Source organism: the organism of the source record quoted next, unplaced genomic scaffold (assembly GCF_019419815.1).
Source record: "Pyrus x bretschneideri cultivar Hongxiangsu unplaced genomic scaffold, Pyrus_bretschneideri_v1 Contig6, whole genome shotgun sequence".
Taxonomy (NCBI): Eukaryota; Viridiplantae; Streptophyta; class Magnoliopsida; order Rosales; family Rosaceae; genus Pyrus; species Pyrus x bretschneideri.
In genome coordinates this window covers 3707833-3732124 of record NW_025999798.1, presented here as the reverse complement: position 1 = coordinate 3732124, position 24292 = coordinate 3707833, and the positions used below count along the sequence as shown (strand labels likewise).

At 35.4% G+C, this 24292-nt stretch overlaps 2 protein-coding genes across 2 annotated transcripts; one reads left to right on the top strand and one right to left on the bottom strand.

Annotated features, from left to right (window-relative positions):
* Positions 1-1771: 1771 nt before the first annotated feature.
* Positions 1772-7226, bottom strand: LOC125471467 (copper methylamine oxidase-like). Its single transcript, XM_048571868.1, has 12 exons — positions 6760-7226; positions 6199-6308; positions 5760-6065; positions 5548-5660; positions 5111-5441; positions 4804-5019; positions 4478-4714; positions 4007-4192; positions 3137-3277; positions 2766-3034; positions 2442-2523; positions 1772-2173 (listed from the first exon to the last, which is right to left on the bottom strand). Exons 1-12 carry the CDS (start codon positions 6971-6973, stop codon positions 2051-2053), a joined length of 2328 nt encoding a protein of 775 aa, XP_048427825.1. The 5' UTR covers positions 6974-7226; the 3' UTR covers positions 1772-2050.
* A 9392-nt stretch (positions 7227-16618) lies between these two features.
* Positions 16619-22794, top strand: LOC125471540 (protein DETOXIFICATION 29-like). Its single transcript, XM_048572057.1, has 7 exons — positions 16619-16997; positions 17150-17691; positions 19924-20010; positions 21659-21715; positions 21798-22155; positions 22267-22353; positions 22524-22794. Exons 1-7 carry the CDS (start codon positions 16638-16640, stop codon positions 22605-22607), a joined length of 1575 nt encoding a protein of 524 aa, XP_048428014.1. The 5' UTR covers positions 16619-16637; the 3' UTR covers positions 22608-22794.
* The last annotated feature ends 1498 nt before the right edge of the window (positions 22795-24292 follow it).

Here is a 24292-nt window from a genome sequence, read left to right as displayed (position 1 = left end):
CACGAAAGCTCCAAACTTTTTGTCACGAAATTGACTGTTTGATTGGTGGTGTTAAGGGGACGGACATATTCGTGCTCTGGAGGATCAAGGGCAAAAGCTTGTCGTGAGAAATTGAGGAGGGAGAGATTGAATGACAGGGATGAATCTAATCTCATTTAATGACACATGAATAAATTTAATGTTAAGGGAACAGACGGATTCGTGTCCTGAATGAACAGTGTCGTGAGTTTTTCGTTAAAATTTCCTATAAATAATGACACATGAATAAATTTGAATGGAAGTACGACGGCTGACGTGGTACTACATTACTTTACTATAATTTCTCAGAAATTAGTGGGGAGACGAGCCAATTAGTCTTCTCTGTAACCGTTTTTAAGGTACTTCGTGTTCAGACTGACTTTCTAACCTCCCTGTATTTTTTTTAGTTTCGACGTTTTTAAGGAAGGGCGTGGGGTCCAGTTGGAGTGGGAGTTTTTAGTAAACGCGGAATTGGAGCGTGGATGAGGGGATATTTCCGAAAAAAAGAAATACTCTGTGCCTTGGTGCACAAGGAAAATATGGTCGTTGCCAAAAGGACCAACTGTTTTGATTGGAATTTTCCATTTCTCAATTTTCTCCCCCCATTCAAATCAGAGGTGGATTGTCTGCCCTTCCATTTTCATACTCTCCTCATACCCTCCTATTTGTATGGTCACGGTTAAGTTACGTCAACATTTTATATTCCTATTACATTTTGTTTTATTATGTATATAAAAAATTAATATAAAATGTTGATGTGACTTAACCGTGATCACACATCACAGGAGGGTATGTAAATGGAAGGCCAAACAATCCACCTCCTTTAAAACCACAATTTTCAGAATACAATTGTTTTTTATTAAAAACTTTGATCTATAACGAACTATATTAATGTACCAAAAAATATTATAATGAATTAGTGTAAATTTGAAAAAAAATAAAAATTAAAAGAAAAATCATGAAATTACCAAAAATAAAGAAGAAATAAAATGTCATGAAATATAAATGCTCACATTTAAATAGAACCAAGAGACTAAATTCAATTTTAAATCTTGTACGTACATTATCATTTAATATTACAGTTTAGTGGTATTACTTTTCACTTATAAGTAAGAAATCTTAAATTTAATTCTCACCAAAGGAGAATTTGAATCACATTATTGCTAAACCATTGTGAGGCTAAGCTCATCTCCCTCCCCGTTAGTGTAAATAATAATGTTTAAAAAAAAAAAAATCTTGTACATACATTAATCTAAAATTGATCTTATTTAAGAATTAAAATCTAGTTTTCTATTAATTAAACCCCTAGCAAAACACAAGAAAGGCAAAGTGAGCAAAGCCTATCATATTCCCATGCACAACACCATCAGCTTCTGTGAACAAAACTGAGTTTACTTACTGTGATTACTGTCTTTGTTTTCAAAAGTTGACGTTTATAATTTAGGAATTGGATCCTCTCCTAAGCAAGAAATCAGGATCCTCCTGACCCACTAACATACTAACATGAACCGTTAAATTTTGATCCAACGGCTACAATTATTATAACTTTTAGAGGGACCCCCAGCTTGTAGCCGTTAGAACAAAATCTAACGGCCTGTGTTAGTCGGTCAGGAGGATCTTGATCTCCTGCTCAGGAGAAGATCCAATTCCTATAATTTAACCTAATAAAATATATAATATTAATTAACAAATGAACCCAGGATTGAGAGAGCCTGTGGGCGGAAGAATTATATGATAACAAATATTAAAAACATGTTTAAAATGATATCCATTTATTTCAGATATTATAGTATATAAATTAAAAAAAAAAAAAAAAAATAGTCAGCCCCATTCGGAGCACCACATTGTCACTATGTATTCAAAGGGCTGACGTTTGAGCACCAGATGTTTTTATTATAACATGATTAGCAGTTCATCGTCTACCTTAAAAATAATTAGGTTCTCAGAAGCACGCCGCGTTATTTTCAATTGGTATATGGAGATGGATACGTACAATCTCTCCCTGTGATTCGTAGGTAGGTACGTCATCCTTTCAGAGCTTGGCGAGTAACCCGTTCTGAATAGGTTTTGCAGCCATCCCGTTGTCCTTGAGGTCCAACTCGCACGTGCTCGGAGGGACGTCCACCGCCGGTGAGCAATTAAAGAACCCGTGCGGCTGCGTTACAAATAATAAGGTGAACCAGAATCATGAATCTTTTTATCAAATCTATGTGTGCACTTGGGAGCTAGCAGCCCACAAGTATCAGAGGTGCAAATTCGTGTTAAATCTATATACATTTGATCCCATGAAGTACTGATTTCAAATTTTACATGTGTCGAAAGCATCACACGTTGAATATAACTGTCCTAGGAAAGAGGTATAATGCAACTAATTTTATGGACAAGTGAACAGTTACGAAGAAGTTGAACAATATGTTGCGTACCATGAGCGTAAAACCAATACGTTCCACAGGCATAACCGGCCAGTCTTCCAGTCGAGGAATGTGTGTCACTCCAAATACATACCTGTAACAATCGGACATTGATCAGATCGTGAACCTCTTTATTCGGTATTCACTTACAGTTAGTTTTCGGAGACCATTTATACCCTCCTAGTTCTAACATCGTACCCTAAAAATTACGATTACTGTTCCCAGCCTAGTAATGGTCAGAGTTTAGGATACGTCTAATTTTTAATGTGACTACGTGCACAACTGCACACACGCACAGTAACAACTTAGTGTATTAGATAATGCAAGCCCACTCACCAAAGGACAATGTCAGCTTCTTCCAGCGACCGATTTTTCTGAACCCAAGTGGCCAATCCCTCCCCAATACGTGGGTTTTGATTAGGAAATTCTCCTCCAGGATACATTTCATCACGTGCATGAGATGTGACCCAAAGATTATGCTTTAAAAATGCAGCTCTTCTCAGAAATTTTGCCTCAGAACCAGCTAATGGTAAACAATTTGAGCCAGGTACTAGCTTGTAACCTGTCAGCTGCCCAGTGCGGTTGACGTTTCTGGTGTTTCTGACCTAAAATAACAAAATAGCATGTGGCATTTAAGCAATAACATACTTCAGTTGTAAAGAAAATAATTGACTCATTTCTGAAGCAATCAAGGAATGTTGTCTTACAATCCAATGGCGAGCAGATAGAGGATTACAATCGCGCATTGCTTGCAGTTCTGATTTCAGCAATTTCTCCTCGGCATAAAATGCATTGTTATGAACATTATTCTTTCCTGGCTCTTCAACTTTGACATTTACTTCAACCACCTGAGGGAAAACAGCAAACAAAGTGAAATAAATAGGGCTGGTTATCAATATATTCAAAGAGAGAGAGGAAAAAGTTGACCCAGAGGCAATAATAACGTAAGCAATGTGAATTAGAATTCTAGTCTTGAAATTTTAAATTATGAATGATACGAAACTAATTTTCCCATCATTTCATAAAGCATTGGCATCAATTTCAGAAAATCTAGGAACCTAATAACCACGGGATAACAGAAAACCAAGCTTCAGAATCTCACATATAGCACCAACATCATAAAAGTTTATCCCAAGAACTTCATATGGGTTCATACTGGCTCCTAATTACTGGGGTTTGGGCTAACTTTCAGATTTCATATGCATGAGTAGATTTTTCCCACAATTCATTTGTGGAGAGGGCAAAGCTAACATTTTCTTAGATAAGGCAACATCAATACCCAACGGAAGCTCAGCTTTATTGAGTCAATAAATCAATTGACCCATGAAACACTTGAACAACAAACCAATACAGGACATGAATAATGAATCATAATCGTAGAAGTCTTAAGAGAACAAACACTGGACATCGAATCACAGCAAGACAAGGCTACTTGGTTCTTCAAATGACTTGAAATGGTTATCGATATAAAGACTTGACTTGTGAAAATGAACTTGGATGTCACTTTTGTTTTTAAAACCTATATAACGAACTACTGTAGTATATCAAAGAAAGGATCCCAAGAACACTGGTATGACCTGATTGAAGGTTTCACCAGGCTTACTATCAACTGCCATGTCCATACGAGCTACAAAGAAGTGCTGATGCACAGGTGCATATAGTCCAGGTGCAATAGTTGTACCATACTTTCGGGTTTCTCCTGGTTGCAGTGCACCTAAGCTTAGTATTCCTGTAAGTTTCACCTCAGCTTCAATATGCCCATCCTACAAAAAGCGAAGGTTGATAAGTGTCACCGTCACTTTAATTGCTCACCTCAAACAACAAAATCATACCCAAAAGAAAGGGAGCAGGTAGGTCAAATGGATAAGAAGCACACAGATATTAATTATGGTAAGTGAATTCAAATGATGCCAACAAGATGGTAGCCCAGCCCCATTACAGTACTGGCCATTTGTAACTTATAAGTAACATGATGGAGCAGCTGATTGTTATCAAGGAAACACAAGAAAATTAAACCCCCAGTGAAATTAAGGCTGATGACAGCTTGCCTGATAAAAATGCCAGTAAAATCCGTACTCATAGTTGGCGACGGTGCAAATAAAAGACACTGTCAACCTTCTAGATCGTCTAACTTCTGCTAAACCTGTCCTCCAATCCTGATGCTTCCATAAGATTCCATGATCCTCCTCATGCAAGCAAACACAATTTTCAATTGTTTCAACACCCCCGGTGAAATTTGTAAAGTTCGCATCAAAGTACTTGATATAGCCTAAACAATCACAACCCTGCAACAACAAAACCACATCACAAAGTGTCCTTAATACAAAAAACAAAGAGATATGAAGTGGAAAAGGGTACAAGAAAGTATCCCGACCTTTTTAAGAGAATGTGCATTTTTACCCAGCCCATCTTCCCCTGCATCAAATGCATTCTTCCTGTAGTGTGGATCATTTGGATCTCCGTAAGGAACAACCATCTCAACAAAACTTAACCTATGAGCCACAGGCCTCCGGCCTCGACTACCATCAATATATGCTACAGAATAGATAACCAAGCCTTCCTTGGAGGTAAAACCAACACGGAAATTCCACTGCCAACCAGAAAAATAAAAAGAGAATAAGAATCAATACATGCTGATGTGAGACAATCCAATGGTACAGTTCCATAAAATAATCAAGAACCTTCTGCCATTCAACAAAGTGCCCATTAACACGAAAACTGGGTCCTTCAGGCTGAATTATCTGTAGGGGTTTCACATCACTTCGATCAACACCTCCTCGTGTTTCACCTGGAGTATAATTTCTCAGTGGATCAGCAGGAGGTAGGGGAACAAGTTTACGGTCTTCAAACTCAAGAACCACCATATTTTGCATATCCACAAGCACATGGATTCCTTCAACTGGACGAGCATAACCATTTTCCAGAGGGCAGTCACTCTCAGTTCGACAGAAGATAAGGGGTTTAGCAAGCCTGCGGCTAGGAGCATCAGCACCACTGTGATATCCAGTACACCTGATAAGAAGAGACACACTCCGCAACATTATACAGAGAAATAACATAGAGTGAAATCATTTCTCCCAGTGTATTTATTTGAGAGAATCTAAATTTAGAAACTTACCAGGGATCCACCATCACGAGGTCCATATCCTCAATACCCCGCTTCTTCATTGCTTCCCTAAATGGAGGAAAGTCCTTCACAACAGCTTCACATTCAGCATATTCAACAGCATCCTGTATTTTCAGTACCAATGATGAAATTCTCTTTTTTATTTAATAGAAAACACATAAATAACAATTTAGAAACTACAACTGGTAGCTGGGTTTATATACCATGGGGGGCTGAACATCTGGAACAACTTCGGATGAAATGACTTTACCCCTATGGTGACCACCTCGAGTTGCCGCATGCACCTCCGATAGTTCAACAATCCAGATGCTCGTCTCATTTGACTTTTTATTATAAACCACAAGTCTCGCTTGCCTCGGAGGAAGTTTACTAGGAATCATAGGTCCACCCTTGGTTCTGGGAAGCAATGACGGCTGGAAGGGTGGGAAGAAATACGCATCTGCCAGTGCTACGACACGTTTATCTGGTTCTACCAAAGCCACTTCAACAAAGCGCATGCTATCTCTCACCTGCAGAAAACAATAAAATCAATTCCTATGATCCTTAAATGATCAAATCAATCATCCAAACTGAATTCTGGGTAAACAGAATCCAACCCATATTTTCGGCTAAAACATAACCGATAATCGAATTGTAACTAACCTCAGGAGTTGCTCCAGCTGCCCTGACAGTGGCCACTGCCACTGAGATTTCAGCAGCAGATAAAGGCTCCAAAGGGTGGCTGCTCTGAGCCCTCAACATTACTGGAATGCCTATTCAAATAAACAAGAATCATAAGAAACTTATCTCCGATCCTATTCCGGCCCAAATGGGTAGCATTCAGTTTTCAAAATCTGAAAGAAAATTTCTTGCTTTTCCTTTTCCTCTTCAGCAATTGGAGGAAGCAAAGAGCAGTTAAATCTAAAGGTAACTTTTTTTTAAAGGGGAAAAGAAAAGGAAACATTTAAAAAAAATAAAAGAGGAAACAAAATTTTCCTGCGTGTAAGATTTTGGACCCCAGAAGACTGGAAAGGCGGAATTCAATAGACCAACTAACCAGTACACGTAGAAACTCAAAAGCAGCTCAACATTTTCTTTTATTTTCCTTCATATTCTCAGCAACCAAACACCAAAAAATAATCACTTCCTTGTCTTATAAAGTCAAAATCACGATCAGCAAATATAAGCTGTAAAATATAAATAGGACGGTAAATTTCTGAGTACCTTTGGTGGCAGCTGTGTTAGTAGAAGGAGCAGGAAGGGACTCCATGGGTCGGATCAAGGTCGGCACGGACGGTCTGGTGCGGATCGGATCCGAGTCCAGATCGGTGGCCGAACCGGTCCAATCGCGAACCGGCTTGCCGGCCTTGCGGAGCAGAGCCGAGGATTCGGCGGATGCAGCGTCACGAGGCGTCGCTTTTTCCTGAGTTGTGGCCATTGGGAAGGGTTATCGAGCTCGCCGAATCCGCCGTAGTAACAGTCACTGGAGTAGTATTCCACTGACATACAGCACTGCGTCGTCTCACTCTCAGCAACCCCACAGGCACAGAGATTGAAACGAAACGAAACTTTCTCGCACTTCCTCGGCCAGTTGATTTTTCCGGGAAAATAAAAAGCCGGTGGGCGAAGGGAACAGAGGTTAGAATAAGGACAAAGGAGGTATGGAGTGGAGCGATAGGAGCTTGCACTTGTAAGAAACGTCGTTCTGCTGATATCTCAAAACTGTGGGCTGGGGTGGGGTCCTTTACTGCCACGTCACTCCTCCTCCAATCCAACTCCGTAACGCTCAAAATTAAATAAGAAACTTTTTCAGTGCGACCGACATAGTTCGGTATCCGACCTCTTATACCATTTATTTTATAGCATTTAATATATCGAATTGTATTCTTATCTCGCCGAAAAATCTACCGAAATTAAATATTACATACCCTTTTATGTGATCATTTTCATTTTCTCTCTCCCTTAATTAATCAAAGAGGAGGATTGATTTGGACCCTCTTATCAACAAGAACATCATGATAGAGAAGTTCTGCAAGTTGCAAGTTGGCAATTAGCATACTGTTTTTGGTGACATTACTGATGACATGAATGATTGTTATGTATTAAATAATATATCATTTGTTTGTTAGATAGTTATCACGTATTCAATAAATATATTGATGACGTGAATAATTATCATATATTCTAATTTTTAAGATGATTTGTGATTAATGAGAAATGACATTGTAATTTTTTTTTTAACAAGACTTATTGTAATTTTAGCTTTATTTTCTGCACAAGTTTTTGTTATCAACTTATCATTCATAAGATTAAATTGTTGTCAAGGAAAGATTTAAATGCGTGGTTAGTGACTTTCATATTCTTTTACATAACTTTTATTTTTCGTCCATAACATCAATAGAAACAGAAGATAAAAATTTCCCTTGAATAAAGCAATGGAAGTATGTATATAAAAACAAATAAAAAGGCAATTTTCATATTATTATCTTCAAGTTTTTTAGTTTTCAACTTTTTGTATCATAGTGCCTCAAACATTGGTTTTTTCTACCATTTTCGTACATTAGTTTTTTCTACCATTTTCATACTTCCATTAGCTTGCTCGTTAATTTTCCTATTAATTGATGACGTGTTTGAGTAAGGCAAAACTCATTCTTGTCATCAGCTAACGAATCACTTAATAAAATAACTTAATGTAAAAAATTCACTGAGATTGAATTTAAGTGGAAACTTCAATAATTATGTCTTTAGAGTATACCAAATCAATATACATATCCTTCTTCTCTTCTGACACATAAAAATGGCAAAAATTAAATTATAGGTACGAAGGTTAGATGCCATTATTTTATGTTATTTTGATTTGATTGAGCTGAATGGTGAAATGGACGACATGGCCTAGTGGATGTGTTCAAAAACACTAGACTTCTTGTACTTTGATCCCACCACCTCTTTGTGCCTAGTGCACGCATATGAACGTTCAGATCCAAGCATTTCTTTATAGGCACACCCACACGTTATTAGGTCAATTGTACAGGTGACTACTTGAGATTAAGTATTAGGTAGTTAGGGTTGCATTATTTGGTATTATTAGGTTGATAGGTTTTAAAATCCAAGTGGGTTGGTATTCATCCTAAATGGTATGTAATATACCTAGTGTCCATAACTACCGTATTTTTCTTTTCGGAAAAATTAACAGCGTGTTCAGAATATAAATCACACATAAAGAAATAGCGAGCATTTGCATGTGTTTATAAAAAGTTTAGTTATTTTTTATACATTTCATTGGTTTTGTAGATGAATTTCAACATTTTTTTCATGAATTAACGGGGAGCCAACAACAAGCTTGTTCCCACATCATGCAAAATGGGTTGCCCACGTATTAAACTTAAACGGTCCCATACATAATGGGGTGTGTTACGAGTGTGAATCCCACATAGGAAAGTTTAGAAATTTTGTATGTCTTAAAAGGTGTTGAGCTACACCTCCCACAATCAATTAATTTTATGGTGGAATCTCAACTTACTTCAAAGTCTAAACCATTAATAAGAAAGCTGGGGGTACAATTTCAATTTTTGCATACATAATTTTTCCAAAAATTGAATTTCAAATCTAAATTGCTACTGATAATTTTGGTATTTAATTAATATATCGTTAATTTATGACTTGACCAATTGAGAATGAATCATTTCAACGGAATAGGATTTTCTCTCATTTTTTTCTCTCTTTTCCTCCTCACCTATTTGAACAGTAACAATTAAATCACGTCAACATTTAATATTAATTTTTTATAAAGAGAAAGATAAAATAGAAGACATAAGAGAAGAGGAGGGAAAGTAAAGAGAATAGAAGAGGATATAATCTTACTCCATTTTTAACCAATTTTTTACGCTTGTTTGCCCCATTTGGGAAGTTGGAAAGATATTATGCGTCCAAATGCCAAGCGGTCTTCTAAATGGAATCGGTTAGGCCCAACAAACTTTTAGCAGGTCAGTTCGTTACAGTTGTAGGCCAAGCCTACTAATGCCCTCTTAAGACATGAACTAAACGGATCGGGCCCGTGAGCACATGTTAGTTAAAGACGAGGTCCAAGCTTTGCTCCTCACTGGGTTTGGGCTGCAACTTTGCAATTTTTAAAGATTTGGTTGTGATAGGTGTTGGGGACTTTTAGGTCAAGGTAGATTTGGGCTTTGAGAACGTCCTCTTGTCTCTTTTGGTTTGGTTATATGCCAAGTTCCGAAATATCTCGAAAGAATTAGCATGTTTTAGAAAATATTCCGGTTGGATCAATGACTCGAAGATAGCATGATTAAACAAATAATGACTTGCTTAAGTGAGACATGGTGCGGAAGCTAGAAGTTCATCAGTTTAGTATGTTGAGAAAGAGAGAGAGCTTGGGTGATTGTATGGTGTTTTCTATTGGATAATTTGGGTTTCCCAGGGTGGCAACAATGCTTACGATGATTGGTATACTCAAAGTGAGGTCATGGAAAATACTAAGGTTGCATAGTGATGCTTTATGGGTTTCTTTGGCTCTATGTGTTACCTGGGGGACCGTGGATCCTCTCTTTAAGGTTCTTGACCTATATTTGTAGTTGAATGATTCATTCCCAAGGAATCTCTAGTTAGAGTTTGTTTCTCCCTCCCCTTTCTATCTAGTTAGGGAAGCGAAATACACTTATTAATTTTTTTAAAAATGACAGTCTTTATCATTTTAGACAATTTTTTATCATTGGAGAACAAAGTGATCACCAAAATCCACCAATATAGACCTTAACCTCTTATACCACCATTGTCATTACCAACACCATACCACAATCGTGCCGCCACCACCATAACCATACTCGCCACCACTACCACCACAACGACAACTACCACTACCACTACCATCATTGCCGCCACCACCACTACCATAAACACAACCACCTCCACTACCACCACTATCGATGCCCTTACCACCATTGTAACCTCTTCAGCCTAACCACCACACTTCTTTACTGGCACCAGCACCAACACTATCACAACCATTGCCCTCGTCACTATTGTTGTCGGCAGAGCCACCCACAAGGCTTAGGTGGGATGTAGCCTAGTGAGGTTTTTTGTAAATTCATGCTTTAATTACTTATGTTAATGCATGTAATCTATATAGCCCACTCAATTTTAATACAAATTAATATTTAATGTATACTTAGTGCATGATAGGTAACAAATAATACTCTATATGCTAAAAATAAAATAAGTTCTCTCTCTCTATATCCCCTCCTTTTACAATGGTGGAGAGGAGAGTTGTCCTTATACCACGACGTGAGTTCGAAACCCGTCAGCTCCCTAATTTAACAAATCATGTGACAAAAAAAAAAGAAAAAAAAAGAAAAAAAAGGCTTTTTACTCTATGCAATCTTGCCATTGTGCTTTTTGCTCAAGAAACAAAAAAAAATTATTCAACTATTAAACCCCGCGATCCGCAATTTCCTTACTTTCCGTTGAGACTTTCCTATGAAAGTCACACTTGATACGTTCTTAATCTCTTTATTTACTATTCTTGCTTTAATTAGTAGGTTAATTATTTATATTGTCCTTGGATTTGTCGTTTAGATGATGATTTTGAGAAAAATTTACATTTTATCTTTGTTGTTTCATGTCGATTATTATATGATTTTATATAGGCTAAAAAAATGAACATATAATTTTGTGGTACTAATTTCAGCTAGCCCATCCAATTTTGTCATTATCTATTATTGTATCACTTTTGCATTAACATTTACAAAACGCTTTTACACTACTTTTCATACTCACAACACTTTTAAAAAGGGAACTTTAACGAAAAGCTCCTGATACTATTCGTTAAAACTCAAAGTTTTCAAGTTATTTTCATTCGTTTTCCTTTTTTAAAAAACAGTTTATCAAGCGGTCAACCGTTTTATTTTGCAAGTGATTATTCTTAAAACATTGTATAAGTAGTTTTTTTTTTATTGAAAAAAAAATAAAATCTCAAACTGGCCTAATATCCTAAACTCGAAGACATCCATTTTATTCAACATTCCACGAAGGTTATTGAAGCAATACATTTGTGTTTGTCTATATACCTGTCGAGCTGGATAGTGCACTCATGAAGGGATGACTGCTCTCTTAACCACTGGATTACCGCGCCCTTTGCAATATGTATAAATCTATCATGATCACATTTTATTATTCTGAATTTTAATTGGTTAATCATTTGGGCTCAAAAGTGGCTAACTTGAAAATGGTTTGTCACTTTCGAGCCATTTTTCGACCAAACCATGGCGAGTTAGGGATCTAGAAAGGTACGTCGAGAAGTATGATTTTCGTTTTTGAATCACTCGATTTCGTTAGTATTGAAGAAGTTATGAATGTTTAAATTTATCCTGTTTCCGGCGAGTTTTTCAGTTTTCCTGTCGACTAGTCACCTTTTAGGCTATTTTCAGACCATCACCGGCAACCATTGGCTTCCAAATAGGTATAATCTTGTTCTACACTTTCCTATCTTTATTTTGATATATTATGAGTCGAATTTGGTTAAGAAACAATTGAGTTACGAAGCTTTGAAAATTGTCCAAAGAGTTTTTAACGGAAGGACCAAAATCATGGATGGTGGACGATTTTCGGAACCATTTATATTGATTATGCAAATCTCATGGATCATTTTGGCTATTTAACCTTATAATAAATATGTGTTTTGTAGTATATGTATGTATGCATATTATTTTAAATTTTTAATCGGACAATGACTGGGGGCAATTATTAAAATAAATATGTTTTGTAGTATATCTATGTATGCATATTATTCTGATTTTTTTAATCGGATAATGATTGGGGGCAAGAGGTGAGGGACTGACATTCTGCTTGAGGCATAAGACGAGAAAGAATGGACAGGCAAAAGGAGATGAGGCTTTATGTGTGTGTGTGTGTGGCTGGGTGGACATGAAAAGAGAGACGATCCACCCACAAGTCTGTGGTGCATGAATCCAATTGGGATCGCACATAAGGATGGTGAAAACAAACAAACAAAGAAGTGGTTCAACAGAAGGTTTTGTCATAAACTGGCCTAATTAGCCTTTACAACTTTCAACATACGTATCAAATTTGGCTTTCGATTTGCCAAGCGAATTTAATTTATAATTACCGATACACCGTTATAGTTATGGCATTTTATATATTATTATGTAAAGAAATCTTTTATATACTATCATATTATCAAAATCAGATGTCATAACATTGGTGTTTTCATATCATATAAATCCTCTCATATTGCTCTTCGTGACAAATTAACTTATATTGAATGAGTTACTAGCTAATAGTACAATATTATGTAGAAATAAATTTATTTCTACCTATTTTCATCAATCAGCAACCTTCTCTCATAGTGAATTAATGAGAATTTTGCATGATAATTATGTGACCTCATGACTCTGCCTTTGATGCTCCGTTTTACTACTATTAGGAAAACTAATGAAAGAAGTTTAAAAACTTTGAGTTTTAACGATAAGGACAAAATAAAAGGTAAAGTGAATAATACTAAGATTAATATTTTAGTGTAAAAATATAGTTTCTCGTTAAAATGAACAGTACCAGAAACTTTTCGTTAAAATTCCTATTACTATTAGAACACCAGGAATGACGATGAACACTTTTCATATAGGTAATTCTCTTTTGACGTGGGAGGTGAGTAACTAAGTCTTCTGAGATATGATTGATTGTTAACAGCCGTTCTTGAAAGTATAGAGAGCAATTAAATACCGGTTGACTGGTGGATGAGATTATATTATAATTAGGCGACCAAAACAAGATACATGATCTAATTTGACTAACAAATACGGTAGGTCATGTGAAAGTGCAGTCGGAAAAAGTTTATTTGTCGAGGAATAAACTGCCAGAAAATGCTTTACGAGTTAAATCACTGTTCGAAAGCAGCCAAATTAATCAAACCAAAGGAATAGAAAGCCGTTGAATTATCTCCTTGTTGTCTTACCCACTTAATTCTAAATTAGTTTGTTGGGACAAAATAAAAGACCAACTGCAGGCACATTCATATTTTAACCAGTCAAAATGCATTACCTAACGGTCTATGAGAGCCGAAATTTATAAATGGGGGAATGATTTTTTAATTTTCTGCTCTCTTCCTCAACTATGATTCTTGATTATTTTAATCTAATTATTAAATAAATAAAAAGTATGTAAAGTTAGAAAAGAGTTTGAAGATAAACTCTCATAAAAATTATTAGTTTGGTGCACTAACAAATTGAATTAGTTAGTTGCTAAGTTTTTTTTTTTAATATAATGCTGATATATTTACACTAACACGTGAGAGATTTTGACAAAGCCATACATACCACAATGAGTCGTTCATAATATTTAGTATCGGATGCGTCATCCCGACTCATTATTTGTTCTTTTGGATGCTAATTGAATGAATGTTGGTTAATTTGAAGGAAAATGATAAGCACCATATAATTCAGGTGGATTATTATCAATCTCACACTTCTGAATGGCTGCAGGAAAACCGCGGCACTTGGGAAATTTTTGGTGGTCATACAAACAAATAGATTGTTTGTTTGGAAAAACACTTGGCCCTGATAGATTCAGTAGAGCATCTGATCTTCTGCACTATATGCTCCACAAATGCATATAGGATGGATGATAAATTGATGATCCAATTATACAGAATGGATGATAAATTGATGATCCAATCTTGGAGTCATTTCAAGGGAGGTAGATTGTCTGCCCTCTCCTTATAATGCTCTTTCCATCCCCTCTTATATTGTGTGGTCATTGTTAAGTCACGTCAATATTTTATATTGATTTTTTTATAGAGATAATAAGACAAAAAGGAATATGAATATAAAATGTTGACATGACTAAAACTTGTTCCAAATCCCACTCCCGGTTTTGTTTCAAAAAAAAAATAAAAATAAAAATAAAATAAAATCCCTACTTCCTTTGTTCCAAATCCTGTTGTTCTGATGAATGATGCCGTTGGTTTCAAAAATAAAAATTTGTACATGACTTGACTAGAATATGAAGAAGTTGTACAATCAATTGGTAATATGAAGAGTAGCCCAACTGTTTATATACATATACAAAATTCATTTTTTCATCAATTTAAGATTCACCCTCAACAGAATCTAGTTAATTGTGGTGGTTGATTTATGTGTGGGAGGACCGACAAACAGTGAATTTCAGTTATTTCATACAGGCAAATAACTGAAGAAGAAATATATTAGAAAAGGGAATTAGATATACATTATATAATCACACACCGAAACGTGTACGTATAAGAGATTTGTTAAAGACTCATTCCACATACGGTCTCTAACTCTCTCTTGCATGTCTTTCTGATACTCATAAATAGTGAAATTCTATCTGTCTCCATATGAAATTTTGCAATTCAATTCTTATTACTAACTTGACTTCATATTTAAGATTTTAAAGTCCCTCGTCCAAATATTGTCTTAAAAAATACAACAGCTAATTGGAAAGGCAGAGCATCTAAAAATACATACGGTGTGGGACTGCGGACATAACGTGGAGAAAACAGCATGCACCACCTCCCAAGAAAACAGCGATCTTCATGCATATATTGATATATATGTAAGTGGATCGACACTTATCTTCTTGAACGTATATATCATCTTCGCCTGATCATCCCAAAAAATTAAGTTAGCAATGCCAAGATTGGTGTAGATTTCAATACTAGTACTGTTGCTGCATGTTGTCAGCTATAACAAAATTAATAATATCTATGTATATCACTTCTTCATGCAAGCAAATATTCTTCTGACAAGATCATTTTTTCTTGATCTCCTTAATTTATGGTCAAATATGCTTATTATATTACTGCATGGGTAATACATAGAAAACTTGACCGAACTGTAATAATTTATCTTTTACTGGAAGCGTGTCTTCCCTTCCTCACTGAGAAAAAGGAAGAATGTGAGGCATACCAAACAAAGGGCATGATGATCACAACCATACACATACTATGATCACGCATTTATAATGCTATCTGTCCGTTTGGTTGCGAACCCATGATCCTCGATTGGGCATAGCCTGCAATATTTCCGAAAGTTCGCATTGCACTTATAACTTATAGGGAGACGCAACGCAAGCCTTAATCAGATGGATATGAAAACATATGAGTAATATACCTAGTTTGTGTTCTTGGGATAGAGTTCTGAATAAATTTGTTGACATCCCATTTATGCAGCTCAACTAGGTTTCCTTGTGGCTGATTCGTCATAAATTACGCATGGAACTTTCCATTTTAAGAAGATATTCTTAAATGCGAGAAAATTTTATAATGGAGTAATGTGAGAGAGATTATTTTTTAGATCATGTATTGCAAACCACATAATGTATCGGTTGATAATTATATTTCTTCTTTTTAGATCACTAAAAAAGAAAATCAACATTAACAATCACATCACGTGCTCTACTAATATGGTCTAAAATGATGATCTCCCTAACATTTCATTTTATTATTTTTTTAGAACACAAGCCGTGCACATATGTGATAATTTGAATAAGGGTAATTCTAAGAAGACTAAATTTGGAAACAAAGTTTTGAATACTAAAAGACATGTAAGTTGATGATTGGTTTATTACTTAAACGTTGATAAATGTGTTCACTCTTATGGGTAACACATCATTTAGTTTTTAATTTCCCTATCATTACCCTTTGAATAAATAGCAACGTTACATGGTTATCGTGTTTGGAATTAGAATTAATGATTGGCCAGCTCTTGTTAATACCTATTTAGCTCGTTAAACGCAGGAAGAAACAAAGATGGCCAATAAGTAATTATAATTAATTTGACAAATTATTACTAAGGTGTGCCGTTGACATGTAGGTGCAGATTTGCAGTGCAAACTTTGGAATCAAAACGCGACTTTACCTCGTTACGTGTCTTTTTTCCCCGACGACAAAAACATTATGTTTATTATAATAGTACTAAATGAAACTACAAAATGGACCGCTGAACATATATGTACCACTGGATGCGGATGCCTTTTCCAAACTTTGGCTTCCACGCACGTTTCAGTTGTAAATTTCTCGACACCTACGCAAACTCTCTCCCTCTCTTTAATATATGGCGGATAACAAGCAGCCGCTTCTGCCGCCGACGGACGAGTTTGATCATCATCAGCACCTGCACGACCACCTAGAGTCCCTCCCTCCGCCGGCAAACCCTTCTTTTACTTCCACCGCCTCTTTCACTCCCGATGCCGACGACATCTCTCCCATCGTCAGCGTCCGCGACTTCTTCCTCGAGTTCTTCAAAGAAGCCAAAAAGCTATGGTTTCTCGCCGGCCCCGCCATCTTCACCTCCATATGCCAGTATTCCCTCGGCGCAATCACTCAAGTCTTCGCCGGCCAAGTCGGCACCTTAGACCTTGCCGCCGTCTCCATTGAAAACTCTGTCATCGCCGGCTTCTCCTTCGGCGTTATGGTACGTATATCTCCTCCTCTTCCGTACCCTTCAGTCAAATATAAATATGAATATCCATATGTGGACTCTGCTCCACGCTGTACGCTCACTACAAGAACTGTGACAAAGATGTCCTGAGTTTGAATCTCACATAGTAATTGATACGTTTGAAGCTTGGAATGGGGAGTGCTCTCGAGACGCTATGTGGGCAAGCATTTGGAGCAGGGCAGCTGGACATGTTAGGAATCTACATGCAGAGGTCGTGGGTGATCCTCAACTCCACTGCCGTACTCCTCTCCTTTCTCTATATCTTCGCTCAGCCACTTCTCAAAGCGATAGGGCAGACCACCGACATATCGAAGGCGGCAGGAGTGTTCGCGATATGGATGATACCGCAGTTGTTCGCGTACGCCATGAATTTCCCGATAGCCAAGTTCTTGCAGTCGCAGAGCAAGATGATGGTCATGGCGGTGATATCGGCGGTGGCTTTGGTCCTGCATACGTTGTTCAGCTGGCTTTTGATGTTGAAGGTCGGGTGGGGACTGGTGGGTGCCGCAGTCGTGCTCAACGCGTCCTGGTGGTTCATGGTTTTAGCTCAGCTGGGTTATATATTTTCTGGGACATGTGGTCAAGCTTGGGTTGGATTCTCATGGAAGGCGTTTCAGAATCTTTGGGCTTTTGTTAAGTTGTCTCTCGCTTCCGCAATCATGCTCTGGTAATTAAAACCCCCTTCACCCATCTTTCTCTGTTTTCTTTTCTTCTGGCCCTTTGAATTCTTTTATTGAAATAATGTAAATGCTACAATAAGTAGCTTTATGTGGTCACATTTACACGTATTACTACTAATTCAATTACTTAAAGAGTAATTTTAGGGAGAACAATTTTTATACCAAGTTTTACAAATGAAATGATGTGGATTGATTGAATTATTACTCAAATATTGTTTAACGTGTTTATTTTTTATTGTTGACACATCATTTGGTTTGTAAATTTGTTTTAAAAATTTGATCTTCCTAGGATTATCCTTAAAATAATGTGGATGATATAGCCAATATATTGCAAACTTATGGTAGTCTCAGTAAATAAGCAAAGTACAATAACATGAATAAAATGATAAATCACAAAAAAAATGTTTATAAGTATTGGAAACACAAAACGCGTAGAACACTATTTTACATGTTATGACAAGAGTGGATGAAAATTATACCATATTATAAATATTCAAAAAATGGCTTTACCAAACAATCCACATCGAAAAACATATCATTGCTTCGTATACATGTCAAATTTATAGAAGTGGATTCAACTTTACGACTTTTACATGCACAACTATACCTTAGGTCATGCCAAATGGAATATTGGGACCATGAAGATAAATCCAAATACATAATAAAAATGGTCTCATCTTTTATTTATTTATTTAAAATTTACTATTATTAGAGGAAGAAGTAGAGTTCAAAAGTACTATAATAATTTAAGTGATGAAAAAGTTTCGAACTCAAAAAACATGATTAGAAAAACTAATATTTTATCTATTAGAATATTAGATAACATGCAAAATGCTCTCATCCTTCGATACAAGTAGAAACACAACTTTACAAATAACAGTAACTAATAAGCACAGTCGTGCCTTTATGTGTAGATATAGAAAAACCTAGGTCGGATCGGCGGAAAGCTTTGTGCCTTTGTTCTTTAATATGATTCATAATTCCTCGTCTTCTAATCATCTGCCTTTTGCTACTTAACATATGATTTGTATTACCTATTCTTATGCTTTTTTGCTTTTGCTAACAAGTAGCTCACGCCACGCCACACTTGCAAAGTTAACTAATTTAGGCTCGTTTAATAGCTATTTTATTTGCCTTATTATATTAACACTCATATATTGTTGAATGAACTCTACATACTTAATACACCTTATATTTGTTTTTTTTTAATTAAAAATTATTGTAATACACATCACATACTTCCCTACAATATCCTCACACCCCATATTCTTAACATACGCCTTACATTTCCTATACACCCCACATTCTTCAAATCTTTTTTTTTTTAAGGAAAAAACCCTAACATCCTGCTTGCTTGATGTGGAGAGAAGAAAATACACTTGAGAGGTGCCAATTGAATGAAATGGGTAAATTGAATGAGTTATATATTGTAGTAATTCACCACTGAAAACAGTGAGTCACCAATTACTAAAAGGACCGAAGAATTGTTATAAGGTTAGAGGTTAAACTTGATAGCACAAAGGAAAAAAAAAAAAAAAGACATATTATTAGAGAAGTTCCGGAGAGAGAAGCATTTAGGTAATATGGTTTTCTGGGAATGATAAATAAATATTAGGCTTAAATCAATCAATAATAGGGCTTGGGTAGTATAGTTTCTTGGGAAATCCCAAGCAGATATTTGGGACTAATCCCCTTTGAGATCAAAATCAGGGAATAAAATAATGCAGATAGCTTAAATAATGCACATAGCTTGGTTAGGGTTTTGTTCAATAATGAAGGGTGAGGGGTTTTAATAGTTGAAGAAGGTAAATAATACGTTAAAAGTGATTTAGAATGTTTTTAGAAATTTCTTAGTATTTTTTTTAAATAATAAGGTCGAACTTGTCATTACTTAAGTTATTTAATATTAAATTTTAATGTATGATGCATTCAACATTTTGTGCAGTGCTAAAAAAAAGTATTTTATTTTTTGTAACTTTTTATAGATTGGTAACTACGAAAAATTGAAATCAAGTCAAATTTTAAAAACTTAATAAAGAAATTATCAAACAAGTTCTAAATTAATTTTGTGGAATGCGAATAACAACTATTTACAATATTATAGATTCTGTTTAATTTGAATTTTATATTATATCTATTGGTTTAATAGAGATCCCAAATGATCAAACGAATTTCCAGAACAAGCTCATTTGATTTTTATTTTTTAAAATCATGTGCAGTTTAGAAGTATGGTACTTCATGGCACTGATTCTCTTTGCTGGCTATCTCAAGAATGCAGAAGTTTCTGTGGATGGCCTATCCATATGGTGAGTACTTAATCTCTTCAAATCTCTGCTGATTACATTTTAATATGTATTTTTTAGAGACATTATCAAGCCTAATTCATCTTCTAAGCGTGTGAAAAAATGTCTCACGGTGCAAGCCGCCCTCTATTACAATAGTAGAGAAGAGTATTGCTCTTGCACTACGACATGAGTTCGAATTCCGTCGATTTCCTAATCTAACATTTAACCTAACAAATCTATTGTTCGACAAAAAAGGAAAAAAATATCTCACAACGGAAGTTTACCAAACATTATAAGGACAAATAAGGAATTGGACCACACTTTTTCTTTTCTTTTTTTTTTTTTGAGCATAGACCACACTTCATATTAAACATGAAATTTGCCACTCAGTACTACGGTCTAGAAGTATTCATTTTCACTGGTAAGTGAGAGGTCTTAGGTTTGATTCTCGCCAAAGGCGAATTTGAATCACATTATTGTTAGCCTATTGTAAGACTTAGCCCGTTCCCTCACCCCTCTAGTGACATGATTATGAAACCGTCCCTTTAATCTCAAATTGCCTGATTGCATAATATATATATATATATATATAGAGAGAGAGAGAGAGAGAGAGAGAGAGAGAGAGGAAGCCTTTAAAGGAAGGGATCTTCATTTTTCATAAAAATGAGGATTAGTTGTAGGGTCCACACGACATCGAATTTTAACGATCCAAACCATCTATTTTTCAAGTTGCATCTCATAGATCATCCTTGCAAAATATTAGCCAAATTGGAAATATTTAAGACAAAATTAACGAATACTTTGTTATATAAGAAACAATGAAATTTTATCTTGATAATTAAATGGACAAATGATTTTGGATTGAATTGAATTTTTGTAAAGATGATCTAGGAATCGAGACTTACAAAATAGACGGTTCGGATCATTAAAGTTCGTGGGCCTCATATATAATCCCTATTTTTTGGAAAAAAGGAGAAACCCTTTGCATAAAAGGTGTGTGTGTGTGTATAGGTATAGAACTTTTTATGATTACCAATATTTTATTCCATTTTGCAGGTCTACATAAAGAAAAGATAAAATCATTTTTGCTTTTTTTTTTTTCATACTTTTGGACTCACGAAATGGAAAAGCTTCTTTCTGTCAAATTTAATTTTTTAGCATAGAAAATTATTATTAGCATTTTAAATTTTTTATTATGCACCAAACTTTTTATATTTAAAAAAATATATATTTGTGAAGAATGTAAAATAAAATTTTTAAAGTGTCAATAACAGTTTTTATAGCATACTCACATATGGGCACACACAAAGTGTGTGAGAAAATTTATTATGTTTGTTTTTGAAATAGAAGGAGAGAGGGAGAGAATGATAGAGAATCACATATCTGGTACTTTTTCTAAAGTGTTTTTGGAACTCAAAATAAATTTCACCAAAAGCGCTTTCAGTCATTTTAAAAGCACTTCCAAACGAGCTCATTATACAGCTTTTGAATACTATCAATATAGACGTTATAAATTAATTTTTCTTCTGGTTTATGAAAAACTGTATTTAATTGACTAGTTTTTTATATGTATTGTTTTTGAACAAACGATATTGTTTTTAAACTTACAAGTGAAGAGAAATATCACTAGAATGTAGTATTAAGTGACTTATTCACGCCGAATTTGCAGCATGAACATACTGGGATGGACTGTCATGGTAGCTATGGGCATGAACGCAGCAATAAGGTCAGCTTTCAATTCATATCAAAGTCCACAAACATTAGAACACACAAAAATGTTTGTCTTAATTAAATCAAACATTTTGTAGTGTGAGAGTGTCAAATGAACTAGGAGCAGCTCACCCAAGAACAGCAAAGTTCTCACTAGTAGTAGCGGTAATAACTTCCTTTTTGATCGGCGCTATCCTCTCGCTCATCCTCATCATCACCCGGGACAAATATCCAGCCTTGTTCTCAAGCGATTCGGAGGTTAAAGCTCTTGTGAAGCAGCTTACACCATTGCTGGCAACCTGCATTGTTATTAACAACATTCAACCAGTTCTTTCTGGGGTTGCAATTGGAGCAGGATGGCAGGCTGCAGTAGCTTATGTGAACATAGCTTGTTACTATGTCATTGGGGTGCCATTGGGCCTAATTTTCGGTTACAAGCTTGATTGGGGTGTTAAGGTAAGTTCTCATAATCCCACCTCTCAACGTGACATTGGTTTTAGTTTTTATATCGAGAGATGTTATTAGCACTCCAATTGTTAAAAATTAACATTTATACATCATTTTCAGGGCATTTGGATTGGAATGTTGTTAGGGACAATCCTTCAGACTTGTGTCCTTTTCATAATGGTTTATAAAACCAACTGGAACAAGGAGGTAAGGGTTTCAATTTACTCCCATTTCCTGTGCAACATAGCATATACTCTCTGTGTTCATCTCTCGAAATCATGTGATGTGTGATGTGGAAAGAGAGATATACACAAAAAAGCATATCGAAGTTGCACTTTTTAGTTATTGGCTAAAAGAGACCGATGTAATTTATGCAGGCATCCAAAGCTGAAGACAGGATAAAGAAATGGGGAGGGGCAGCAAATTCAAAAGAGGATGGAAAATTGAATCCAGAAGATTGATCAACGTCCACAATTTGGCCAAAATTAATTATGAGGAAAGAGTTTTGATATCCAAATATATGTCTAGCAAAATGCCATCTTATTGTTTTTACGTGCATGTACAACTCTTTAGTAACAACTAGCAGGCTACACGGCGGAGGATACATCCCATGTGCTTTTTTTTTTTAAGCGAACAAATAAGGCTGAAGATCACTTGTTCAATATTCACAAAGTAGTTTTAAAATGGGGAAATTGATCAAAATGATTATTTTTCAAATTTAAATTTTGAAATGGATTTTTTTTTAATATATATATATATATATGGAGCAGCTAGTGGCTTCATTGCGTCAGTTCACCCTTTTGGGGACTGGGAAGAGTCACAGAGGCATTTCAGCCTCCTCTTCGTCGCTATCGTGCGATTCACTAGCGTCAGGAATCAAACATAAGACGTATTGTGTGGAATACAAGCCTAAAATTCGTCTACAGCCTCGAAACCATCTCGTGGTAATTTAAAATGTTGAAATGTTGAGTTTTTAATAGTTGATTAATATGTCGCCTTATTTAATTTTGTTTCCATCAACAATTGAAATTCAATTTATGATTATTTTAGCTAATTTCTCAAAATAAAGAAGAGTTTTGGATCAACCTGATCAATACGGTAACGATAAAAATATAATAAACTAGTCCAACTAAGATGATTGTAATGCTAGCTTGCTTTTTTTGTTTTTTTAAGGTATTGACATCTCTTTAAAAAAACAAAATGTTAATTGACTTAATCCTAAATATTAAAATTAGCTTGTTGACCAAAAACAAAATGTTAAAACCAGCATGTTGTCACGTGCCATTTAGCACTATAGTTTAGTAATGTTACTTAATTTTTATTTGTAAATGAGAAGTTTTAAGTTTAGTTTTGTATATACAACACTCATTGGGTGGCTTAGGGTAAATATTTTTATTTTTAAGTGAGAGATTTTAAGTTTAGTTTCGTATATACAACACTCATTGGGTGGCTTAGGGTAAATATATATGGCCCCAATACATCATTATATTCAATATTATATGGGTTAGGATATGGACAAATATTTTTACATTCCTTTTAGGTCATTATATCAAAATAAATAAATACATATATACGAGTAACTAGAATCCCTTATAGTTTTTCCAACTTGTTTAGACTAAACATTTGTTACTTTACAAAATTCGATTCAGATACTTTGATCAATTGCCAACTTAGCATTTTTCTATTTAATATATCTATACTTAAGCTAGCTTACAACTAATTTCCTACAATTTAGGAATTTTAAATTGACACACCCCGACCCAAAATGTCCATCTAGACACCCAAATCTGGATGTGTTGGCCATCCCCTGGAAGGTGACGAAGCGATAAAATGTAGTGATGTGGAAAATGTGAATAAATTAAAACATAAAAGTGACTAATTTAGAGTGTACATGCATGTGAGCGGAACTGAATCCATATCACACAAGTGATGTTAGAGTATAGATAAATTGCAATAAAAGAAGAGTAAGAATATTTATACCGAAAGGAGAAGTCTCCTATGTAATAGCTTTTACCAACAATCCTTGTCGTCACAAAACCTCTGCCACTAAAATCCTGGAGGGGCGAAAAATAAGGGTAAGTGGGTTCGAAAATAAAGTTTTGTAAAACCTTTTCGAAAAGTGTAATCCCTAGATGTAAAACAAGTA